Source organism: Mastigoproctus giganteus, chromosome 8 (assembly GCF_048544385.1).
Source record: "Mastigoproctus giganteus isolate SK-2022 chromosome 8, ASM4854438v1, whole genome shotgun sequence".
Taxonomy (NCBI): Eukaryota; Metazoa; Arthropoda; class Arachnida; order Uropygi; family Thelyphonidae; genus Mastigoproctus; species Mastigoproctus giganteus.
The window spans coordinates 68,694,284-68,715,740 of record NC_143582.1 but is presented as its reverse complement, the minus strand read 5'-3'; the positions used below and the strand labels follow the sequence as shown (position 1 = coordinate 68,715,740).

The 21,457-nt window shown below is 40.6% G+C and overlaps 1 protein-coding gene across 1 annotated transcript in view; it reads left to right on the top strand.

Moving 5' to 3' along the window:
- LOC150081599 (neutral ceramidase B-like) overlaps positions 1–21,457 on the top strand; it is a 178,738-nt gene that overhangs the window by 17,380 nt on the left and 139,901 nt on the right. The window contains exon 2 of the mRNA XM_090380565.1: positions 20,012–20,155. Within this exon, the coding sequence (XP_090236691.1) occupies positions 20,012–20,155 (144 nt within the window). The remainder of the gene's footprint in view (positions 1–20,011; positions 20,156–21,457) is intronic.

Sequence of the window (21,457 nt, the reverse complement as noted above, 5' to 3'; positions counted from 1 at the left end):
AGGGCTCTGTCCTTGGTCCATGACCACCTTTCCTATGGAATGTGGTCATGGACGAGTTCCTGAACCTAAACCTGGGGGATGTTTCCACCCAAGCCTTCGCAGACGACTTGAAACTGACAGTCACTGGAAATTCCAGAGCTTCCCTGGAAACAACAGCCAACGGAGCCCTTACAAAGCTACAAGAATGGGCCAGCCTCCATAAACTCCATATATCCCCTGAGAAAACTACTTCAATTCTACTCAGAGGAACCCTTCAAATAAGCAGGCCGCCGCAGATTAAAATTGCTGGTAGAACTATCAAATTGACAACTAAGTTGAAGTACCTTGGGGTAATTCTCGACCCCAAGCTCACGTTTTACCCGCATATAGACTACCTTCATCGCAAAGTCAGGAACTACACGGCAATGGTAGTGAGGATCAGCAGGTCTGACTGGGGCCTAAATCGCCGCTCACTGCATGTGCTATACAAAGCTGTACTTATTCCCACTATAACCTACTGTGCAGGTGTCTGGTATCATCGTGCACTCATTGTTCGTAACCAAAGGAAGCTCACCTCCATCCAGCGTAATATCCTTCTCACTATCACCCATGCCTGCTACACAGTAAGCAACCCAGAGCTCCAAGTCTTGGCAAGAGTTCTCCCTCTAGACCTGCAGATAATTCGCAAAGGCGTGCACTACCGGCTCGCAAAGGGACTCCCTACCACCATCCTGGATTTCACTACAAACCCAGCAAACACCATCAAAGAAGAAAAAAAGTACCTTGCAGTCTGCCTTCTTAACGCCTGGCAAAACAGATGGAATACCACCACAAAGATTCCATCACTAAAAAATTCTTACCTGAAATAGCCCAGATCTACCCTAAAGCTCCAGCATGGTACAGCCCAGAGTTATATACCACTTTCCTGACTACAGGCCATGGATCCATAAATCACAAACTTGCCTCTATGAACATCGTGGATAACCCTCGCTGTCTTTGTGGTGAAAACGAAGACTGGGATCACCTAGCTATGTTTGCCCGCTCTACGAGGACCTGCGAACGTTGCTCATATCAAAAATACATGCCTTGCCTCGAGGAAATGAACATTTTCTGATCAATGAGGAAGACCAGTACCACGCTTCTCTGCCTTCGCCCATGATCCCTTCACCAAAAGAAGATCACTGGTACAACATCCTAGAACTGATGCACATTGATCAACACCCTTTTCTCATATACTGAACATCTTCACCTAGATTGTGACCACTTCTAGCTACTGGACTTGACACTCAGGTCACTTGAATTGTTTCATCCGTGTCTCTCTTGATATGTGATTGTCTTCCCACCCTCTCGAGGGTCCTCTTCTTCCACTTCCGCTTAGGTGAGAGAATTCCCACCCAACCTGTAGAGGATGCCTTCCCTTACATCCTCCGTCTATACCTCCTTTCCTTTACCCTCTCCAGTACATCCTGTACTCCCTGAATCCTATTATTTTATTTATTTATTTTTTTTACTTGGTCTCTTCCAGGAAGCTCAGGTGACCTGGAGGAGACTAGCCAGAGAATTATGGTCAGCCTGGCTACCTCCTAGTGGTGTGTGCGGGCAAAGTGGGGTCCCATCAGGGGCCCTGCGGCCAAAAGCCAGGACACCCAACAGAACCCAGCATATTACTTCATTTACAACACAAAAAATTTTTCTGGCTTTCACAGTGATACTGTTTGTCTCCACAGAGTATATATGGCGCAGATGTGGGAAACCACCGGAGGCGCCTTTCCCCCAACACTATGCACACTATCTTCGGTTATCATCTTGGTGCCAGTAGCGATAAAAATAATATTTACGCCCTTTTAAAAATGAATAAAAAACTAAAAATTCAACAACAGCATCGTGTCTTCAATGAGGAGTGGAACACAAAATATTTTTTTGCTAACATAAATAACGAGACTATATTTGTCTCATCTGCCGGGAGAGTGTCTCAGTGTTGAAAGAGTACAATATTAAAACACATTTCACTACTAAACATTCCGAATATGGTGCCAATTTAACTCAGGAAGCGAGAAAGAAAACTGCTGATGGATTGATTCAAAATTTATCTAGACAACAAAATGTGTTTACGCGACTAACTAAGGAACAAGAAGCTACTGTAGAGGCAAGTTTTGTTATTTCTCATATAATTGCAAAAAGCAACGAGCCTTTTTCTGATGGAGACTATATTAAAGAATGTATGACTGAAGCTTGTGGAATTATATGTCCTGACATAAACACAAATTTGAGAATATAAGTTTATCTCGGCGAACCATAGTAAGAAGAATTGAATGCATCGATACAAATTTGAATGAGCAATTATTATCAGTATTAGAATCCATAACATGGTACCCGATAGCTCTCGACGAAAGTAACGACCAAAAGAATACTGCGCAGTTATTAATTTTCATACGTGGATGTACCTCTAATTTTGAAATTACTGAAGAGCTTCTTTCAATGGAATCTCTTGAAGACCAAACAACGGGAGCTGATATATTTGAAAAAGTTGAAAACTGCTTAACAAGATATAATTTACAATGGAACGAAATGGTAAGCGTAACAACTGACGGAGCACCAAGTTTGCCAGGTAAAAATGTTGGAGAGTTAAAGAAAATTCAGGATAAAATTTGTGAAAATTATCCTGATTATAATTTAATTACAATTCACTGTATTACACATCGAAAAGTATTATGTAAAAATGTGTTAAAAGTTGAACGTGTCACATCTTGTATTATTAAACTAGTAAATTTAATACGATCGAGGGGTCTGAAACACGGACAATTCGTTAATTTTCTTCAAGATATTGAATCCAAGTACACAGATATTCCTTATCATAGCCAAATTCGATGGCTTAGCTTAGGAAAAGTTCTTCGGCGAGTATGGGATCTTAAAGATGACATGGTTCTATTTTTAAAACTGAAAAATATTATGGACTTTCCCGAATTAACTGATAATAACTGGATTTGTGATTTTGCGTTTACCTGGACATCGTGACACCCTTAAATACTTTCAACACCGTGTTACAAGGGAAAAATTTATACGCCCATGATATGGTAAAAAGTTTGAATGGATTTCAATTAAAACTCCAGTTGTTCCTTCGATATTTATTGATTAACAAGGTAGACCACTTTCCAACCATGAAGTTGCTGAAGATTCCAGAAAATAAATTTGAAAAATATTGTGAAATTATCAGCGCTTTGAATGACGACTTTTCACGAAGATTTGGCGGCTTCCGAAAAATTGAGACAAGTTTGGCAACAGCGCGCGACCCATTTTCAATAGAAATTGATAGTGCACCAAGTGAACTACAGCTTCAGATTATAGATCTGCAGTGTGATACCGATTTAAGGGAATTGCACCATCGTGAGGAAATATGTAAATTTTACAATACTCTTAATTCAGACAAATTCGACGAACTTAAAGATTTTTCCCGAAAAATGTTGGTTATTTTTGGATCAACCTACATATGTGAACAAACGTTTTCCATTATGAATCTAAATAAAAATTCTTTACGATCACGCATCACCGATGAACATTTACAAGCAGTTTTAAGAATCTCAACTACAAAATTAACACCCGAAATTAAAAAAATGTAAAACAGTTCCATTCATCTCATTAAATTCTTGGTTGTTAGAGAATAATTTTTTTATGTTATATTTCTTCTTCAATTTCTTCTTCATGATAACAAATAATATATATCTAAAAATAGTATTTTACGTGAGGCCCGCCTTTTTTTTGAATTCCTATTGTGGCCCTTCATCCCAAAAGTTTTCCCAGGCCTGCTTTAGGCAAAAAAAGAGCTTTTATTGTGTCATTTAATATTTTGTGCTGAAACCTTTTGCTTTTATGGCGGTATTCAATCTTCGCGGCATACTCTCAACCAGCTTTTTATAAATGTCGGGTGATATGTTCCTCCACTCGGCCTTTAACCCAGCCACCAGTTCGGTCTTGTTCTTTGGACGATCTCGACGTGCACGTACCCCCGACGATCCAATACCAAAGATGCTCGATAGGGTTCAGATCAACACTCTGGGCTGGCCAATCCAACTTTTCCATACCCATGTCCTTAAATCACTCTGTTACGACCAGTGCAGCATGGCATGACGCGTTGTCTTACTGATACAGGTATGGGCCTTCTCCGAAGTATTGCTATAATGTTGGAAGTGCATAATTGTCCATGCTGTCCTGGTATTGCACAGCATTCATGGTGTCGATTACGACACATGGGCCCAAGCCAAACCATGAAAGGAGCCTCATACCATGACATTGCCTCCACCAAACTTCATTGTTGGGAGGATACAATCAGGAAGGAACTGTTCCCTGGCATTCGCCACACCCAGGAATGGCCATAAGACTGGTAGAGTACGAACATCGACTCGTCTGTCCATAGGACTGTTTTCCGCTACTCGACAGTCCAAGATTTGCGTTCCTTACACCATGTTAATCGACGCCTAGCATTTGTTGAAGTGATCAATTCTGTTGAACATGTCACCTTGCATACCCACTTTTGCAATTGTCTGTTCGAAACCCAGGGTGCATATTTATAGCAGGTTCTGTAACGTGTTGCATGCATAGGACCTGTTTCCCCATCCATGGAGGGCTGTCCGGATATTAATGGTAGGGCAGCGTATATCATATTGAGAAGGCAACTTGTTATGAAGGGTTTCAACAATATCAGATGAATTATAATGCCTCTTATACAAATTCTGTTTGGTTTAAAGTTTTTAGCTACGTAAAGTCAAGCAGATCGCGCACCAGTAGATAGTTACATTTTTCGTAGATTCAATCCTTAATTTATAGACTTTTAATTACTCTAAAAATCACTGAATATGATCAATTTTCCACTAAAAATATTTATAAAATAAAAAAAGTTATCAAGTGAACTACGTATTAACACAGATTCTTCATGTTTTTCCTGTTCGTATGTCTGCGCAGAAAAATACTGAATAACCCTTCTGTTATGGCCGATGAGTCGCTGTTTCAACCTGCAAAATGATTATGTTACAAAATGGCTGTGGATTGCAGAATTAGATAAAATACTTAATAAAAATCCGAAAATTTTGATAACCTATAACTTTATAATTGTTTACAGTTATTTGAGTTTATTTATTTTTATTTTTTTATTTTTCAAAAGAGTTCTCTATTTTAAATTACTAGTTTAAATACGTTTTTAGAATGTGATGAGATAGTAAAGCCAACTTTTAGTATTCATGCAGGATAACAAAAGTCAGATCTGCAGTCCTACTGCATCCACAAGACATCTCGTAACTAATACCGCCCATATTTTCCTGAACAGAAGCTGAAATAGAAAATTAACAATGAAATCTCTTTTCATTATGACTCGATAACAGGAATGAATCTCAATTATAATGGAAAAATTAATATAAATACTCTCGTTTAGCGTGATCTTAAGGTCCTCCCGTGAGTGATAAAATGGGTTCGCCATTTTTTGCTCGTTTGGAAAAATCAGGGAGATTGGAGAGATTCCCAGAGGTCTCTTCAATAGGAGCTATAGTCAGCTGATCTTCGCAGAGAGAGAGAGAGAGAGAGAAGCGGGTGGGGAGGGTTTCCACCAGTGACTTATTCCAAGTTTTACAGCCCCACCAGCAACATACCAATCAACCCGCGAACACACGAATAATGAGCAATAATGATTTAGAGCATCGCTTCTCAGCCTTTCCAGATCACAGCTATCTTAGAATAAGCTAATTCTGTATTTGAAACAAAACAGAAGACTGTTCTCCATCAATGAATATACGTCTGCGTATACTCTGGGCGGAGAGCTTTTAGCAACAGCGCGCGAATTCGAACATGTAACACGCCAACTTGCAAGTAAAACATTCTAGCATATGAAAATACCAGCCATTTTTCACATTCCACTTCTTGCGCCGAATGTAGTACAACTGTCACTTTGTTACTGACAGCTACGAATAACACACCGTTGGAGGATTTAAGCCAAGTGGAGTAAATGGCCACTTAGTCCCTGAAATTCCTAATGAGGCATACAAGAGTTAACATATTAGGAATGCAGAATTGGAATTTGGGGAGTACAATGTGTACAGGAAGGATAGACAGGTAGGAGGGGTTATGCTGTTAATTAAGAAAAACATAAAATCAAAAGAAGTGCATCCAGTTGATATAGATGGAAAGTGCACTGTTGAGCCAGTTTGGTGTGACAAGCACTGCGAAAGCAAAAATAAGAGTAGGAGTGGGCTTAATGACTGGAATGAGTACAGTGAAGAATTGTACAGAGAAATAGAGTGGGCTAATAAATTAGAATGTCTTATAATGGGGGTTATTGTTTGGTTTTTAGGAGCATTAGCAACTAAGGCCATATTGCTCCGAGAATATGCGGTGGTCATTCCCTGACTTTTCCGCATCCTCCGTATTTGGTGGTGACGGGCGTCTTATAATGGGGGATTTTAACTTCCCAGATATTGACTGGAACATGTGGTTTGGTCACTCGCACACTAGTAAGACTTTTGTGGATTTATTGGATGACTGTTTCCTGCAGCAGCATGTTCGAGAGGCAACCAAAGAGGGTAATACTCTTGATCTGGTTATCAGCAGTGATCATTCGTGTATTAAGAATTTGCAGATAAAGGCAGCGATCATAGTGTACTGATGTGGGATTTACTTAAAGATATAATTACCATCAGGAGTAAAGGAAATGGTGTTTGCTTCCGTAAAGGCAACTACAGCTGTCTCAGACAGTTTTTAAATTCTGTACAGTGGGATCAACTGATGATGTTACCAACAGCAAATTCTAAGTGGGAAGCATTCAAGGAATTAATCGTGGAAGCTACTAAAAGTTTCATACCTATTTAGAAATATTGTTCAAGGTTTAGGCCTAAATGGTTGTCAAATGAACTAATGAGACTCGTGGCAGAGAAGAAAAATGCATGGGATGCACATAAATTGTCAGGCAACATAGAAGCCTATGGCAGATACAAGCTAGTCTGTAATCAAGTGACAAAGAAGGTTAGAAAAGTGAAGGCAGATTATGAAAAATCTTTGGCAAAGAATGCAGACTTCTTTACTTATATAAACTATAAAAGGAAGGGATCAGTGCAATTCAGTGCGAGAGTGAGCAAGATGAATGATTTTAAGTTTAAATGTGTCACGGTAGTTTGCGCCAGACGCGATGAGTTCCGAAAACCCCAGCAGAGTTAAAGTTCATGTACACTGTGTCATGTGTAGCGAGATTAGTCCAACAAAGAAATAAATTCAACCAGCAACGATCCTGCGGTTGGAAACAGCTTATTGATGGCGAGAGGCTAACAAGATTTGTATAGGATAACAGAAGGCTAGTCAGTCTAATAACAACCCAGTACAACAGTGGTAACCGAACAAGCTTCAGAACGCACAACTCGTCATACCGTTCTACGGAGAGGGTTTCACTCCTGTCTGGAAAAAATAAACAAGAAAGCAGGTTTACGGTGGTCTCATGAACACCAACATTGGACAGCGGAGGATTAGTCGTTTCCTACCAGGCGCATTCCTTTATTGCTGCAATGTATCCATTTGCGAATGGGTTCGTCCAACTGGATAACGTACCACACCACAATGGCAAATTTGTACAAAAATGTTCTACGAACTTGAGGGGTAATTGAGTCAGCATGGACCAGGATCCCTCCAGCATACTTTTCCACAACTCACTGAGTTCATTCCATCATTAGGTACACCTGCCTAATGGCGAGTAGCAATACCAACATCTTGACTACCTAATAAAGTGGCCACCCAGTATATGTATTTTGTTTATAGAAGTGCATGTATGTGTTCATTGTCCGATACGCAAGTTGTATGAGCTAAAAATTACAGAACAAAATTATGAGGGGAGAACCCAACTCTTTCCACCTGAGGTCGGCTAACTACAGTCACGTTTGAACAGAACTTTGGGAAATCTTCTAGTCATTGATGAGAATTGAACCCAGACCTCTCCGAACGAGCAGCAGACTGCAAGGTATCATGCCGACCAAACTGTCACGAAAGAAATGTTTCTCAAGACAAGAATGGAAAATTCCTTCCCCCCCCCCTCGTTTATTCATATCGGCACTGTTAAGGTCTTACTATTAACGTAAACAGGAAAAATAAATTTATCCGCCAAGGGCAACTTGGCGGATAAATTTATCCTCGCGAACGCAAGCATCCATGCAGACCTTTAACATATAGTTTCTCCCTTTTACAGATGTCCTTGTCTGTAGAAAAGGACATCTGTAAAAGATGGATAGCTGTCCTTGTCTATTTTTTTTTTTTTTTTTTTTTTTTTAATCTATTATTTTGACTCCTTGTCTTTATAATTTCGCGAATCTGTTTTTCCTATAACCTGCTCTTCCTAGAATCTTGGAAGGTCCCATTTAAAAAGACATCAATTTTCCTTTTCAAATTAGAAACAATTGAAATTCTTAATTGCCAGTAAATTTTCTTCGAGTCACGGCTAATTTACTGTAACGTTGAATCTTCTACTACAATTTTATATGAACTTTTATTACCGCAGTATTTACCATATGAACTTCAGGCTTGTCAGCTAAAAAGATAAAATGCCAAAGCCAGTTTTAATATTCGCCATTATACATCTACAAACATCAATGATTCTCAGAATTCATCATGACGATTTCAACAGTGCCCTTAATACAATTAATGTGTACTAAATCTGTAATTTAGTACATATAAGTTTTATTTTTTTAAAAACTTAAATGCGGCACCATTGTGGTGGGGAGGAGGGGTTAGGGACAGTGGTTCCAATGTACACTCAGGAATTGTGATCGCCCCATCCGTAATGGAATATGCTTCATAGCTAGAAGTATATTCCATTACGGATTTTTACCAATATCTAGAAGTTTAAAAGGTTAACAGATTCGTAGGGTACAGCAGTAATAATCTGCATCTGGTCGTGAAAGCAAAGTGATAAAGTAGCAGTTATGGGACGTAATAAAGGTATCAAGGAGCTTCAAAAGGCCATGATTGTGGGAAATCGTGCGTCGGGTGCTTCACGTATCAGAAACGCTGCGCCTTGTCGGTTACTCACGGCCCACTATGCTTAAGGTGCACAACGAATGGTGTCGGACAGGTTCGTAGCCAAACCTGTCCGACAGAACTGTAAAGGATTACATAAGGTGGATGTTCGTGATGAGGGAAGGGTGCAGCGCGTTGTACGAGCTCAAGGGGTCAACACCGGTCACTTTGCTACAGTTGACATCGCAATACAATATGGGGATTCCAAGACTAAAATCCCAAATGAACATGTACCGCACACTGACGTATGGAGTTCCACAGCAGACGACTCAAGAGACTCTCTCCTCAGCGCTAATCGTCGATGGCAAATGCTGTGGTGTCAACAACAAGCTGGTTGGACACTGAAGGACTAGAAACGAATGTGCTGATCGAATTTGTCCAAATACCTTGTGAGTGGCGCAAGCAATGCCAGTCCATGGACACATCGTGCATGGTACCCACTATCACGGCAGGTAGCGGTGGTTGCTTTAATATGAGGAATTAAAGATTCTATTCTACTGATATTTTGCTGGCAAGAACTAAGGCTCCCTGCTGCGTATGAAACAACGTTTCACTGGTGATGTCTACCAGCATTTGTTAGGAGACTATGTGCACCCTGCTATGTTGCATTTTTCCCGGACAGAAACGGGATCTTCCAAGACAATGTGCCGTGTCATTGGGCTCGCACTGTCCACGAGTGGTTCGAGGAACACAATGAAGATATCACTCATCTTGATTGGCATCCAAATTGAACACTGTGGGATGTTTTGGAACGGTAGTGAGGTATATAGACAGGCAACTGTCATCTATTCCGACACTGTGGAAAGCTTTGCAGGCAGTATGACTGCAGATACCGACAGTGTTCAGACATCTAATAATGGCGCCTCCGTAGCCAGGTGAGAAGGAGCAGCAGTGCGTAGCACACGCTTCTTGATTAGACCGGGGTTCGAGCCTGTCACCACCAAATACGGAGGATGCGGAAAGTTCAGGGAATGGCTACCGCATAATCCCGGAGCAATATGGCCTTAGTTGCTAATGCTCCTAAAAACCAAAACATACAAACAGACATCTAACGGAGTTAATGCCTAGGTGAACGGTGGTTATACGTGCGAAAGGTGGCCCAACACCGTATTAGTTATCTGATCAAAATTCAATCATCACCGAGTGTATATTGGGTAGGCTAAACAACTCACGGACCCATCACTAAATTCGTGGACCTCTAGGTCTCCGCAAATATAGTGATGGAGGTCCGTAAGCTATTTTCAACACCGTAAACTATACGCAATTTGATGGATGACGAAATATTTAAAAATATTTTATTTTATAAATATGGGAGCTAAAATAATAATAAAAGGCAGCCCTTGTGCTGAAAAAGTTGGGACTCGATGACTTAGGTTGTTTAATACAAGCGCCAAGGCAGCTTTAGTTATGCGGTATTGGTACCTGTAAATTGAATGTATATCAATGCCAGTTTGCAGAACGATCAAAGCCTGGAACATAAGAAGAAAGAACACGCAACCTTCATCCGACTACTCAGCTACAAGCACGAAAGTAACCCATAAACCTAATACAACCGTCGTGGCGAGAGCCGCGAACTTGGTGCAAAAGAACGACGGTTGTAGCCAACTTGCTATTTGGCGGATTCATAATGATAATGCAATACTGACTAGCGTTCTCGATGTGTTGATTTATGTATCGAGAATACTGAAGCCTCGTTTACATCTTCACCTAACATCGAGTCTGCGCGGTAGCACAGTAGTATCGTCACCGTCCTTCCCACACCGGGTGGAAAAGGCCAGAGTTCGAATCCCGTCAATGACGCGAGGAACTTTAATGTGCTTTTTTTCACTCCGTGGCTGAGTTAGTCGGTCTCAAGCGTAGATAGCAAGGTTTTTTTTTTTACCCAGAAACTGGGGTTTTTAGTCCAGCAAAACAGACAAATCGACTATAGAACACACACAATTTAACAGACATAAGACACAGCACGGCAGATGAATTTAATTATTCGGGTGGCCTAAAAATAACAGTTTTGTTTTTTTCACCTAACATCGAAAAAACAAGCAGTAGAAATACGAAAAAATAGATCTGGACGAGGTGAATCGTTGATGTATTAAATAATTGACGCTTAATACCCGCAATCAAGTTAGCTGACGTCCAAGGAGGAATCTTCATCAACATGCAGAAACCCAACAGTTTTTGGATAAAGTGTTCTCTGACTAGCATACATTTGTGTCCACCACGCAATCCATGGGTATTTTTGCAGTGGAAAATTAAAGAACGGCGTCTATACTTCAAGTGAGTCCATGCATGGGCAAAAGGAATTCTACAGTTGTTCTGAAATGCGTGCTTCCATAAGTTCAATATCGCCTTGATATCCTAAAAGCAACAATGGATGCCGATATGGGGATTTATTAAAATTGGGAGGAGGGGTTGATAATTCTCTTCACTCTAGAGAAAACGATAAGTAGTCTTGACACAAATGATTTCTTTTGCAGGTACCAACAGGATGATTAAAACTGTTTATTTCGAATAGTTCTGAATAAATATTTTGTTTAGAATTCGAAAAATCTTAAGCGTGAGTTTTCGTTCTCTCTTAGCAATTAAAGCGTCAGCATTAATTAAAGCAATTAGGGCGTCAGCATACAGTATTTTGTTTGTAATTGTCATATTTCGTCGATTTGCTGAACGAAAATCCAGAGTTTACCGGACGAAAAAACATTCAACCATCGTCTGAGACCGACTAACTCAGCCGTGTTGCGAAAACAGCCCATAAAATTGCTCATGTTATTGACGAATTCAAACTCGGATCGTTTCCATCCAGTGTGGGAGGATGAAGAAAAAATATACTGTGCTAACTGCGAAAGCTCAGAACTTTTCGTTCACGTTTAAAATAAAACATTTAAATATGTGCTAGTCAGGAATATCCTTAATTCGTAAAAATAAAATGTATCGGTATACATTTATTCATCTTCTAGTTGCTCACCCTATAACTTCTACTTAAATAAGACTTAAATGCACCGGGTGTTTCCCTAAAATCACATTTATAATTTCTTTGCCATAAAACAGATGACATTTCTTAATATTCAGCCTAGTTACTGAATGTCCCATTACTATCTTTTTGATTTCCTTTTAATTTAATACGACACTGAACAGAGAATAAGAACGAGCGGTTATGTTGCCTGTATTTCAAAAAAAAAAAAAAAAAAACCGGGACAAATCTAGTTGTCAGGAAGACATGGAGTGAAAGATGAAAGAAAGGAAATCAGCACCCGTGTCTTCTGACTTACATGCGACGATGGAGTCATTGAACTAAATCAAGGGAGGCATTACTCACTTATTATCCTATTTTATTATTTATTTAGTGTTTCCTCGTATATCTCAACCTCTTGACCGAATCCATTTTATTATTTTACTGCAACTATATTGTTCCAGCCGAACTACTGATTTTCACGTAATAGCCATAAAGACAATTAATAATCAAATTCTTAGTATTTCGCAAACTGTTTTTGTTAATTCATAATAATAATAATAAAATGACAATTTTTCTGTATGTTAATTGTGTCAACATTATTCCCAGAAATAAAATAATAATGCTGGACACTACGTTGAAAGAAACTTCGACTAAAATAATAATGGATTTGTTAAACACATGAAGCTTTTGTTAGTGGCATCACTTCACCAGAACTGAGACCAAATTATACAAAAAAAAAAATCCCTTGCAAGAATCTTTCGCTCCGAATATATTAGTTTTTCTAACTGTTATATATGAAGGGTTCATCACAGCAGTAGGCAAAGATTTTTTTTTTCAAACTTAATATTAATTTTACATCATTAATTCGAAATATCTTAAGTTTTATGTTTATGAATTTCTTCTGTGAAGGGTGTAAAGTGTCTAGAAAAGGGTTGGACGCCAGGATCTTCTGCTAACTCTCTAGCGGTAGGAGCTCTGCCCTAGAATCAAAAAATGATTGAAGAAATTGCCAAAATTCTTAGAAACAATTTGCAATCTGCTATTGCTCTTTTCCCGTGTCACGTACTTGACTGCATTGCTATTCACAATGAATAGCAATTCCTTGAAACTAATTTGTCAGATCACACTTTATATACCAAGAGAGTAAAGTAGTTCTGATAATCTTATATACACTACCCTACGAAAAGTATCCGGACACACGTCGGTTTCACACTCATGTCACTGCCACTCACTTGAATAGTGTGTCACTCCCCCCCCCCACCCCTTGACCTTTATGACAACTCCATTCTTCCGACTATGTTCCACTAACCAACGGAATACTTTGGCGTGTACAGTTCTCCATTCGTTCTATAGAACAGTGACTAATTGAGCAACTGAAGTTACGCGTTGGTCTGTTCCTCACCCGACATTCTAATTCATCCCATAAGTATTGCAAAGGGTTCAAATCTACACAGTCCCGATTTGAACCCTGTGGTTACCTGGGATTCCGACTTTTGGACATTTGTCTCCTTGAAACATTCTCGAACAGCAACGACGGTATGGCATGGGGAATAATCCTGCTGAAACAAACATGGGTCTGTATCAAAGGACTGCCACATCATAATAAGCATGGAACCGTCCATAATGTTAAGGTAGGCGTCAGCGTTCATCATTCCCCGAAGAACTACCAAAGGTCATATAGCCCATACCACGAGTAATAACCCCACCTGCTCTGTACTTCACTGTTACCACACTGCGCTCCGGCAGCAGATATTCGCTAGACATCCTCCATGCCCAAACCCACCCATCTTATCGAATAATGGGGTGTACCTAGATTTATCACTCCACAAAGCCAATTTCTATTATGTGAACCAATTATGGCCATCGTAGCACCATGCAAGGCGAAAATGCTGTTGTGGTAGATAATGTTGGGCTCACGCACCGCCGCTCTTCAATGAAAGTCTAAGCTGCTGAGCTTCGTACGTAGTGTGTTTGAACAGACCTCATCCACTGTTCATGCCTCCTAGTTGATGTTCTGCAAAGATGCCTGATCGGATTGTCGCTTGAATCACCAACGGTCGACTTTATGGTGTAGGGTCGGCAATTGCACGAATCAACAAGCCAGAAATGTGACATCCAACAATAACACCCTCTTTGAAATCAGTCAGTTCAGCTCTGACGAGATGAGAATACGAACTTGTGTAAATCACACGCCTTATATAGCTTTCTAAGTCAGTTATTCATCCATAGAAATTTCAGGGCCTATGAAACCATGAGTGGCCATATATTTTATATAAGGTACAAGATGTTAGAAAAATTGCGCACAAACATGAACGTTACCTGATAAAATAACGCTGCCTAAGAGAATGCTCAACGTGGCGCGAAAGGGCCAGAACAATCAATATAGCCATACGGGAGTGCATAAGAGGAAAAGACACAAGGAACATAGCAAGAATCTGAGCAACAGGAAGGATGCCATCAGCATTTAGCTACCTCAATCAATTCAAAGTCCTACACAATTCAATCATATCTCCTTGCAGGTATAATTGTTGTAGTCGAGTTTTAGGAGCATCAGCGACTACGGCCATATTGCTCCGTGTATATTACTGGTGTGGGGAGGATGACGATTGGTAGCACTAACTGTGCTACCACGAGGGCACATAGTATTAAGTAATAAGTTTAATTGTGAAGTTAAATGCATACGTATGCATATTTCTGCACAGCTATCCTGAAATTATCCTTCCTCAATTTCAATTTATGTCGCCTCGTGTGTGTGATCTGAGCAACAGGAAGAATGCCATCAGCATTTAGCTACTTCAATCAATTCAAAGTCTTACACAACTTAATCAGATCTCCTCGCAAGTGGCGTCTAGTTTCCAGAACAGAAGCCTTTCTTTGTAGGAACAGAATACCCTCTTTCACCCCCTACTAATCTCATTTTCAGATCACAAACTACACTACCCTAGTGGCCAGGGTAACCCGGCGGGACTGGGGCTTCAAAAAGCGCACCAGAGCGCCAGGTTCTTCTATAAGGCAGTTTTCATCCCTGCCATCATTTATGCCTCCGGGATGTGGTTCGCAAAGACGCAGACCGTCGTCAATCGCCGAAAGCTAGAAACCATCCAGCGCTCTATCCTCCTAACAATAACACGAGCTTGTCGCACAGTCTCAACCCATGCCCTGCAAGTCACAGCAGGTGTACTACCTTTAGACCAAGAAATTGTCAGCACAGATCTACTGTATTAACTCTCCAAAGGAATATCAGACAATATTAGACTTCGCCTCTGATCCACTCAACAACAGGACTGCAGAAGAAAAGACTTATCATCCATTTAACACAGACTTGGCAGACGGAGTCTACAAAGGGGACCATAACCCAAAAATTTCTTCCAGAAGTCAAGTTTATCCAAATGCCCGACATGGGTCTCCACGAGCCTACAAACCACCTTCCTTCTGACAGGGCACTGTTCCATTCGTGCAAAACTGACTTCCTTCCATATAACAGACAACCCTCTGTGTAACTGTGGATCCCAGGAAACCTGGGACCACCTTATGTACCACTGCCCGCTTTACGAAAATCTCCGACGTATTCTCATTACACGGATTCATTACCGTCCGCAAGATCAAGAAAACCGTCTTCTAGAACACGAGCAACACTACCGTGCCTTTTCCAAGTTTTCCCAAGACCTTTTTGCCAGGCAACGAACTTTACCTAAACCGTAAACCTCCACGAGAATTGTGCCATGCAACTCCTTCGTTCCAGGAATGACTAAGCACAGCTCACATGCTGCCATAGGCCTGCCCATGCTGCCAACCACCAGCACAGCTCACATACTGCCATAGGCCTTCCTAGCCACGCTCCCTTGCATGGTCCTTTGTCTCCACTCCTCGGGCGGGAGGGAGAGGTGGCTTCTGGTCTTCTTCTCCCCCCCTCGCCACCCCTCTTTTCCCTCTGGTGGGGCATGGACCTTCTCTACTAATTTGAGGGTAATCTTCTTTATGGATCCCTTATCTCTTTCTTTTCCCCCAGTCTTCAGTCTTCCCCCCTCTCTCTCTAACTTACACCCAAAAACTTAACGTCAATTAGCATAAATATACTGGTGTGCAAAACTTAAGGACAAACACTAATTTCTAAAGGTTTCAACCACAAAATCTTTACTTAAGGTGCTCTTTACTGATGAGAGTAGATTCAGTCTCAGCAGCGATTCTGGACGTCAGCTAATCTGGAGAGAGGTTGGCACACGGTATCACCCCGCAAACATCACTGAAAGGGATCGATATGGCGGTCGAGGTGTTCTCGTCTGATGTACACAACTCCAGATACTGGAAGGCGATACTGTAACCGGTGCACGCTACTGTACTGAGATAATCCTTCCCCATGTGCGTCTGTTCCGAGGTGCCATTTGCCCGAGTTCGTGTTTATGGATGATAACGCCACACCCCATCGCACTGCAGCTGTGATATGCTTTTGGAAAGTGAGGACATTGATCGAATGGATTGGCCTGCCCATTCCTTCGATATAAATCCCATCGAACACATATGAGACGCTCTGGGGAGACGCCTAGCGGCACATCCACACCCACCAGAAAATGTTCACCAGATGAAGATGGCGCTGACAGAGGAATGGACGATGTTACCCCAAGAACTTATCAACAACATTCTTCTAAGTATGGACAGGTGGAAAAGCCTGCATCGACATTAGGGGTGGCCATATCTCCTACTGAGGACCACCTCTTTCTTACCTTTGTTCCATCTTTGGCAGTGATGCATCTGTATCATAGCAGCCAATGCTATGTTGCCATTTTTGAATAAAGTCCCTCTGTACCGTTTTGTTTCCTTCATCATTTCTGTACATCACGAGGTTCCTTTGGTATGTTTTTCCCATATCCAGGCCACTCCTATGAGAAGCTACAAGTGAAAACCTGACTGGTCCGTAAATTTTGCACACCAGTATAGTACTTTTGGCTGACCCCTATCTATAATGGTTTTTTTTTTTTTTTTTTTTTTTTTATGTCCTAGCCACTGAAATCTCAGGAAATTAGGTGACAGGACCTGCCAGAGTAAATAACTATAATACTTATGTAACCTGGTCCGCCTCCACGGGAAAGTGTGGCAAATTGGGTCCCATTAGGGGGCCCAGCGGCTAAATGACCAGAGGAACAACAGTACACGACACCAAACATATACAAAATCCATACACTTTTAAACCTTTCGCATTGACAGTGTTCTGTGTCACACCCACAATGTACAGTACGCGGAGATGGGGGAAAGCTGTGGTGCCGTTTGACACTAAACGCACTCTAATCTCATTTTCATTTTCTGCACTCGATCGAACAGATCCGCATTCTTCCCTAAAATAAGCTTCCAAATCTGTATATAGTACTCAAGATGAGGTACACCCATTGCTTTAGAAAACGCTATAATCACCTCCTTATTTCTGCTGGCAAAATTCCTGTATAACACAGACAAAACCGGATGAGCTGTCATAGTAGCCCCTTTGCACTGCTCAGAGCACTTCATATCTGATTTCAAAATTACCTAAGGTCATTTTCATTCTCCATTACCCTGAGTGTAGTGCCACATAGTTGATACGTTAATCTGCGTTTATTCCTCCCTATATGGGGAACCTTGCATTTGTCTATGTTAGACTTCAATTGCCACTTTGAACTCAATGCAAAAATATTTTTCATTGAGTTTCTTTGTTATTGCATAATAGTATCCAGTCCCATTTGTCCCAAAATATCTCCCTTTTATCCAATATATGCTGGGACTGAAGTATAACTGCATTTGTGACTAGCATGTCCAGCACTATTTCCTTAAGCAGCAACTCCATTAAGTTCCCTGGAACAAAGGTCAAGCTTACAGGTCTGTAATTACTCAATTCACCCTTTGATTTCCTTTGTGAATTGGGGAGATAATTGCACATCTGAAATCAATAGAGATCTCCCCTAAAAGGAAAGACTGTCATAATTACGGCTAAAGGTTTGTTAACCTCTTTTACCACTTCTTTTAATATAACTGGATAGATACCATCATCCCCAGGTATTTCCTCTTGCTTCAAACAGTTCTTTTTTCAGTTATCAAAAAATCATTTAATTCCGAGTTATAACTTGGTGTATTTCTGATATTGTCATCCCTAAAAATTTCTTCGCAGATGGTGATTTTACACGAAAAATATTTATTTGCCTCGTCAGAAACCCGAACAGGATCATCAATAGTTATTCCATTCATATCTAGCCGACCGATGTGATTTACACCCCCTTTCCTTTAAAGGTTAACATTATACCAGTAGTCTCATCAGCTTATCTGACATCCATTTAAGTCTAAACTTTGAACAATATCTCTTCGTTGGTATAAAAAGCTTAGTAGGTTATATGATTGCTTGCCAGATAACATAATCAGTTGGTCCTACTGAAGGGAAATAAATTATCTGCAACCGCTGTTGTTACCTTTAAGAAAGCCAAATCCCTTCGCTTTACCCTTTGACAGTAGTTATAATTTTACTATACTTTAAGTTAGAGATCAATATCAATGTACAGTAATAGGATTACATCAATATATTATGATCACCGCCACTGGATATTCGTAATACATGACGCGTCACTGCTGATAATTATATCAAGAGAATTGCTTCCTCTCGTTGAAATCCTTGTTGGTAGCACAGTTGGTATAATCATCGTCTTCCCGACTCAGCGTCAAAACGACCCGAGTTCGAATCCAGTCAAAAACGCGAAGAATTTGATGGGCTTTTTCACAACGTCGCTGAGTTATCTGGTCTCATGCAAGAGCAGCATGGTTTTTTCTGGACGAAAAACCCGTAGACTCGGATTTTTCGTCAAGCAAACATCAATTCGGGAACACGACAATAGATAAGACATATACAGTATACGGCGCAATATGGTCTAAATTGCTGATGCGCTTAAAACCCTACAACAACCAACCAACCAACCAACCAACTCTCTCGTTGCTTCTCTAACTTGATTGTATAGAAAACAGACATTCAATATATCCAGAAAAGTCCTGATACTGTAAGCGTGTCCAACCGACAAGTTCCAGTCAATAACGAAAAAATTTAATTTCTGTCATTATAAAACAACATGATTTATACTGGATAATTCTTCGTTATACTCAATTCCAGTAGTTTAGCCCATAACACACTTCTACTATAAGTTCTTGTTTTCCCAGTTCTTATTTTACACCAAACTGACTCAACATTCTACTGGCCACTAATGTAAACTAGATACACTGCCTTTGATTCTAAGTGCTTCTTAACCAAGAGGATAACTCCACCTTTCCCCACTGTCCCAACAGCCCTTTCTGTAAACACTGAACCACCATATTTAAATTCTACTTTCCTTCTGTCAGAGTGGTACCAAGTCTCCGATAAATCTACATTTTCCGCGTTTGATGATGACCTAACCAGTACTTTAAATCCATTAAAATTTTATTTTTACTACGCTCCTAGCATTAGTAAACATGCAAGTATACATGGACCCATTTCTACTTTAGCAACCCTAATGCAGCCAACGTATTTGCTTCTCTCACGAAGGACAAAGAAATATAGTCCCCAGTAGATCTTAATATCCCCAAAACCTCGCTTTTCAGGCTGCTGTATGTCCCAATACAAAGCAGCGCAAGTATCACTTTCACTCCTGTGTGATGTTTCTATTAATCTATTAGTCTGTGTATCATTGTCAAGCTAGCAGTTTTCCGACCCATGTAACACCGCATCGGTGGCATCAGCAAAATATTCTTGCACCCTTCTAATTAAGTGTATCAGATCCCTGTAAAAACAGTCTATCCTATTAACATGCACATATCACGCTGTGAAAAATTCTATCCCATGAGCTCTGTAAGGTCTCTCCGACACCAAACTGACTGACAAGGCTCTCATCATGTACCCCATCCTATCGTTTCTGGGAAGAACTGCAGACATTTTGCATATAATAAGTACATGCGCAGTTGGTTTACCAACAATTAATAAATTAATCAATTAGTACTGACTAAAATCTGTAGCAATTCTTCATATCAAAATTTCGTTTTCATTCTTTTTTTGTTTTTCTTTAGATGGGTTATGCAAAGTTCAGCCAGAACACAGGAGGTATACATTTTCGTCAATATAGCCGAGCATTCATCATTGCTGATAATACAACACGAGTGGTGTTCGTTAGCGCGGACTTTTGTATGACGTCACAGTTGATCTATCTTGAGGTAAGTGAGATTGTAAATACAGTAACATTACGGGGGTATGCGTCAAACTCACTTGAGGAGGCTTAGTCCTAGTGCGCCACCCAGGCTTATCTGAGAATAAGGCGAATTCCAGTTCAAAGTATACCTGACATTGGTAAGAACAAAACTGTGAAAAAAGCAACAACAAAACAAAATTAGTCAATTTCAGGAGAGCTGGGCCACTTAACTTCCAATGGGCGCAATTGTTATGTCATTCAGTGTCATCCCTACCGACATGGAGGCAGGCCTCTACTATCCAGCATATTGGTTCCGAAAAACGGCCTTAACAAATGTATTAAAAACTCTAAAAGACCTTTGATTATCGAATAAGTAAAACAAATTATCCTCAGAGCGCATCTGGATCTTTAGGCGAGACCTTAATTCGCAAACAAGCCACAATGGAGCATAAAATGAAGAACGGTCTCGGGATCTCCATACTCAACACGATCCAAACTCAGCCAGACAAAGCTGACAAATCCTGGTGGAAAGTGTGCATGCCAAGGTGAAAGGGGCTGCCTTGGTGACTGGGCAACATTCTCTACTGTGACATTCAATGGTCTTTGTAGTTCTTGGTCAGGAATACCAAAGGGACGATTGGCAGTCTGACGGATGTTATAAAAATTTTTCCATCGTGGCTAAAAGACGGATTTCCACGTAGGGTTGTCTGGCAGAGACTTCAGTTTGAAAATATACTTTAGAGTCAATTGCTTTCGTCGAAGCGACAGCGGTAGTTCATTTGCTTCGACGTATAAACTCTGGACAGGGGATGTTATAAATGCTCCATCAGCAATGCGAATAGCTTGATGGTAAAATAGTTCTAGCCATTGAAGTACGCAGTTTCTAGCAGATGCGTACACTTGAGACCCATAATATAGTTTCGATTGGACAAGTGCACGATAGAGGCGGAGTAAAGTGCAGTGGTCTGCTCCCCATTTATTGGAGGAGATGGCACGTAGGTGGTTCAGTCCCCCTCATGCACTTTGTCCGAACTTGGCGGATATGTGATAGAAATGTCAACTTATCAAATACAAGTCCCAATAATTTTGTCTCTGATGCTACTGGAATGATGTTTTTTCCAGCTTGAGTTCTGCTTCAGGGTGAAGGTTCCGTTTGCAAAGAAAGTGTACACAAACGACCTCCTGAGGCGAGAACCTGAAACAATTAGCCACCGCCCAAGAGTTGACGTGCTGCAATTATTTTTCGATAACCCTCATGTTGCATGACTGCGAAAAGATGCTAGAGTAATCAACGAAGAGAGAACACTGTTTACGGTTGGAGGAAGTT